We start from the raw sequence: 5,430 nt of genomic DNA, 5'->3' as shown, positions 1-5,430 counted from the left end.
CCCACAGGTGATGCACGCAGCCCAGACACAGCTCCCGAGTGACAGAGCCATGCTTAACACTGCTCCGCTGCCAAGAGCACGGGGCGTTCTTAAAGGTCCCCTGAGGTCCTGTAAGTGTACACCCTTGGCCATGAGGTTCTGAGCAGCCAGTGGGTGCTGGGCCTCAGTATTCCTGTGTGTGGTCTGGGCCATCGACCGATCATGTGCTCAAAGGAATGACTAAGTGTAAGACAGAATACTGGCTGTAAATTATAGAAACACCTCACGTGAAATACATGCATACTAAACACTTGTTTCTTTGCCTGCATCGGGTGGCATGCAGGATCTTATTTGCAGCCTGTGGGATGTAGTTTCCTGAGCAGGGATTGAACCCAGGCCCCATGCTCTGGGAGCTCAGAGTCTAGCCACTGGACCACCAGGGAAGTCCAGGAAATACATTTTTTAAAGTTGCCTTCAGTTACTGGGGAAATGCAGGAATACAAATAGTTTTTCTAATTAAGACAAATAAATCTCTTGGCTCTGTGTTCCTGGAGCGGACAAGAGAGAACACTGTTGGCCCCAGCCCCCTGGGGAGAGATGGGGAAGGTGGAGCTTGTCCTCCAGGAAGGACAGAGGCTGTCAATGCAAGCGAAGAGGGTGGAGTCTGTGCATCCTGAGAGGGCGACACCACAGAAAGCCGGCCCCTGTCCTCAGGTGTGAGGTGTGGGTATCCAGCCCCTGCGTGGGCACCTGATGCCCAGGTTGCCTCATCTCCAGGTGCAGTGTTGAGCGACTCTCTGCTGCCCCCTGGTGGCCACTCTGCACCGACTGCTGATGAGGCCAGGAAGTCATCTGTCCAGGTGGTCATTCCCTGGGCCTTGACTGTCGGTCCCATGGGAGGAACTACTGCTCTCTTCATGCCCTCAAAGTGCCTCAGAGTCAAGCTTTAGGGTCTCAGGTTACCTGTGAAATGATGAGCAGGCCTGTTTGGAGAAGGAGGCTCAGGGTTCCCCGTGAGGCGTCTCTGTGTTGCCACGTTTATGACATTAGGTCTCCAAAACACGAACGGTGTTTCTATATGATTTACTCTTATTTAATTTCATCACCAAATGTTTTATAACTCTCTGTAAACAGGTCTTTTCTCTTCTAAGTTAAATTAATTCCTTGGTACTATTGTTAATGGAATTGTTTGTTGGTGCATCAAAACCCAGATGATTTTTGCATCTGAATCTTGAGCCCTGACACATTTCTGGATTCATTATGAGCTTTAGTAATTTTTGTGGACTTTAGAAATTTGTCTATATTGTATTATGCGCCCAGAGAATAGAGACGCTTTGATTTCTTCCTACCAGTTTAGACGGCCGTTATTTCTTTCTCTTGTTCTGTCGCTGTGACTAGAATTTCCAGGACAGAGTTCAATGGCAGTGGGGAAAGCTTTCAGTCTTTCTCATGGAGTGTGATGTATGCTGTGGGTTTTTCATAAATGCCCTTCATTGGGTTGAGATATATTCTTTCTACACAGAATTTTCTGGTGTTTTGTTTCTTTTTTTCCCTTTGGTCATGAAAAGATGTTCGATATTGCCAAATCTTTTTCTGCACCATTTGTGAGATTTAATGTCTTTTCTCTTTAATTTGTTTCCGTGGTATACTCATGACTGATTGTCTTAGGCTGAACCACACTTGCATTCCTGGGGTGAATGTTACTTGGACTTTTGATACATTTTTTGTTGATTAAGTTGGCTAATATCTTAAAAGATTTTTTCTTGTATATTTATAAGGCATTTGGGGCTTCACTTTCTTTTCTTGTAATGTCTTTATTGATAAGCGTAATTCCAACTTTATGGAATAAACTAGAGAGTATCCTTTCTCCTCTACTGTTTGAAAGATTTTGATAAAGATTAGTGTGTAATTCCTCTTTCAATGGTTGGTATAATTACCGTCTGTCCTCCCTGTTGGCTCAGACGTCAAATATCTGCCTGTTAGGCAGCAGACCCCATGCACAGGAAGCAACTCGGGTTCCATTCCTGGCTCAGGAAGATCCCATGGTGAAGAAAATGGCTACCACCTCCAGTATTCTTGCCTGCGAAATCCCATGGACAGAGGAGCCTGGCGGGCTGCAGTCCCTGGGTTGCAAAGAGTCAGACATGACCTTGCAACTAAACAATAGTAAGAATTAGTTAGCAAACCAAGACATGAGTGTAATGCCTCCCTGCTAAGAAATGCACCCGGAGACGGCCGGTCACAAACAGCCGGCAGTCTTTGCAGCTCCCTGCCCCTGACCTCTGGCCATCACACGAATTCCTTGCTTTGCTTCCACTTCTTTCCAGCTCCTGATGGTGGAGGAGCGCTCCTGAGACCTTCCCATTTGTTGCTAACCATTCAAATGTATTTTTATTCAACTAAAACCCCACATAATAAAAAATGCCAAGCTTTTCTTTTAAAAATAAAATTAAAAAAACCTACCACATTGGACATATGTCTTTGCCTGACTTTAAATGAGACCTGAGTTCTACATTTCACACCACTGTCAAGAAAACACCATGGAGCCTGGTCCTGGGAGCCCTAAATCCATTCCTGACCCCCCTGTGCAGAGCCTGCCCAAGGGCCAGGAGAAGGGGCCGCCCTGGGAGGCTCAGCTCTGGGGGAACCGGGCCAGGCCTGTCCCTGTGGTGTTCACAGTCCTCCCGGGGCTGGAGGAGAGCGTGAGTAGGACGGGAGGGTTTGTGTCTCACTTCCCCATCTGTCTGTGTCACTGTGAGGATCACCAATATCAGCTGACTGACAATAATAGTCGGCCTCGTCCTCGGCCTGGGCCCCGCGAATGGTCAGGGTGGCCGTGGTGTCTGATTTGGAGCCAGAGAACCGGTCAGAGATCCCTGAGGCCAGGTTGTCATCCGCATAAATGACCAGCACAGGGGCCTGGCCCGGCTTCTGCTGGTACCAGTGGGCACTAAGCAATTCTAAGTCGTCTCCCTGGCAGGTGATGCTGGCTGTCTGTCCCAAGGACACGGACACCGCAGGCGGCTGAGTCAGCTGAGAAGAAGCCAGGTGACCTAGAAGAGAGGAGAGGAAGGGGAGTGTGAGGAACAGGGTCTTCTCCCTGCGGCCCCCACCCCTGTAGCAGCCCCTGTGCTGAGCTTAAGACCAGCCTGAGCCCTGGTCACTTGGGGGCCGAGGCTGGGGGGCCGCACCTGCGCAGAGAGTGAGGAGGGGCAGCAGGAGAGGGGTCCAGGCCATGGTGAACGCGCCCCAAGCTCTGCCTCTGAGCCCGCAGCAGCGCTGGGCTCTCCGAGCCCCTTTATTCCCTCTCAGAGCTTTGAAGGGGCAGTGAGGGTTTGGGTTTATGCAAATTTACCCCCTGGGGCCCCTCACTGAGAGGCGGGGTCACCACACCATCAGCCCTGTCTGTCCCCAGCTTCCTCCTCGGCTTCTCACGTCTGCACATCAGACTTGTCCTCAGGGACTGAGGTCACTGTCACCTTCCCTGTGTCTGACCACATGACCACTGTCCCAAGCCCCCCGGCCTGTGGTCTCTCCTGGGCTGTCCCAGAGGTGCCCTCAGCCTGGCAGTATCCTGGCCATGGGCTGAGGCATGGACGGTGCCCCTTGCCCTGGGTGTTCTGTGTGTCCTGAGGGCATGGCCTGTCCAGTCCTGACTTCCTGCCAAGTGCTGCTCCTTGGACACCTGTGGACCCGCAGGGCTGGTTCCCCTGAAGCCCCCCTTGGGCAGCCCAGCCTCTGACCTGCTGCTCCTGGCTGCGCTTTGCTGCCCCCTGCTGGCTACCCCATGTGCTACCTCTAGTAGAGCTCTGATTTCTCAGCATGACTGTAATTACTGTCTTCAGTTCAGTTTAGTCGCTCAATTCTGTCCTACTCTTTGCGACCCCACAGACTATACAGTCCATGGAATTCTCCAGGACAGAATACTGGAGTGGGTAGCCTTTCCCTTCTCCAGGGGACCTTCCCGACCCAGGAATCGAATCTCCTACATTGCAGGCAGATTCTTTACCAACTGAGCTATCCTGAGCATGAGTGTAATTATTCTCTTCAGTTCTGTTCAGTCCCTCAGACTTGTCCGACTCTTTGCGACCTCATGGACTGCAGCACGTCAGGCCTCTCTGTCCATCACCAACTCCAAGAGTTTACTCAAACTCATGTCCATAGAGTCAGTGAGGCCATCCAACCATCTCATCCTCTGGCATCCCCTTCTCCTCCCGCCTTCAGTCTTCCCCAGTATCAGGGTCTTTTTCAATGAGTCAGTTCTTCGCATCAGGTAGCTAAAGTACTGCAGTTTCAGCTTCAGCATCAGTCCTTCCAATGAATATTCAGGACTGATTTCCTTTAGGATGGACTGGTTGGATCTCCTTGCAGTTTAAGGAACTCTCAAGAGTCTTCTCCAACAGCACAGTTCAAAAGCATCAATTCTTTGGCGCTCAGCTTTCTGTATAGTCCAGCTCTCACACCCATATGTGAATACTGGAAAAACCAAAGCTTTGACTAGACGGACCTTTGTTGGCAAATTAATGTCTCTGCTTTTTAATATGCTGTCTAGGTTGGTCTTAAATTTTCTTCCAAAGAGCAAACGTCATTTAAATTCATGGCTGCAGTCACCATCTGCAGTGATTTTGGAGCCCCCAAAATTAAAGTTTGTCACTGTTTCCATTTTTTCCCCATCTATTTGCCATGAAGTGATGGGACCAGATGCCATGATCTTCATTTTCTGAATGTTGAGCTTTAAGCCAACTTTTCACTCTCTTCTCTTACTTTCATCAAGAGGCTGTTTAGTTCTTCTTCGCTTTCTTCCATAAGGGTGATGTCATCTGCATATCTGAGGTTATTGATATTTTCCCCAGCAATCTTGATTCCAGCTTCTGCTTCACCCAGTCCAGCATTTTTCACGATGTACTCTACACAGAAGTTAAATAAGCAGGGTGACAATATACAGCCTTGATGTACTCCTTTCCCTATTTGGAACCAGTCTGTTGTTCCATGTCGTGTTCTAACTGTTCCTTCCTGACATGCATACAGATTTCTCAAGAGGTAGGTCAGGTGATCTGGTATTTCCTTCTCTTTAAGAATTTTCCACAGTTTGTGGTGATCCACACAGTCAAAGGCTTTGGCATAGTCAATAATGCAGAAGTAGATGCATTTCTGGAACTCTCTTGCTTTTTCGATGATCCAGCGGATGTTGGCAGTTTGATCTCTGGTTCCTCTGCCTTTTCTAAACCCAGCTTGAACATCTGGAAGTTCACGGTTCACATATTGCTGAAGCCTGGCTTGGAGAATTTTGAGCATTACTTTACCAGCGTGTGAGACGAGTGCAATTGTGCGGTAGTTTGAGCATTCTTTGGCATTGCCTTTCTTTGGGATTGGAATGAAAACTGACCTGTTCCAGGCCTGTGGCCACTGCTGAGTTTTCCAAATTTGCTGGCGTATTGAGTGCATCACTTT

At 49.0% G+C, this 5,430-nt stretch overlaps 1 protein-coding gene and 1 gene segment (V, D, J or C); both read right to left on the bottom strand.

Moving 5' to 3' along the window:
• LOC104980256 (immunoglobulin lambda-like polypeptide 5) overlaps nucleotides 1-192 on the bottom strand; it is a 31,464-nt gene extending 31,272 nt beyond the window's left edge. Inside the window, exon 1 of the mRNA XM_010828879.1 lies at nucleotides 123-192. Coding sequence (XP_010827181.1) covers nucleotides 123-192 — 70 coding nt within the window. The remainder of the gene's footprint in view (nucleotides 1-122) is intronic.
• Nucleotides 193-2,357: 2,165 nt separating this feature from the next.
• On the bottom strand, nucleotides 2,358-3,281 carry LOC104980186. The segment is given in 2 exon segments: nucleotides 2,358-3,032; nucleotides 3,171-3,281. Coding segments are annotated over 2 exon segments (426 nt in total).
• Between the last annotated feature and the right edge of the window lie 2,149 nt (nucleotides 3,282-5,430).

This window comes from Bison bison, unplaced genomic scaffold (genome assembly GCF_000754665.1).
Source record: "Bison bison bison isolate TAMUID 2011002044 unplaced genomic scaffold, Bison_UMD1.0 scf7180017864495, whole genome shotgun sequence".
NCBI classification, from domain to species: Eukaryota; Metazoa; Chordata; class Mammalia; order Artiodactyla; family Bovidae; genus Bison; species Bison bison.
Note: the sequence above shows the minus strand (reverse complement) of the source record. Positions and strands in the feature narration are given on the sequence as shown.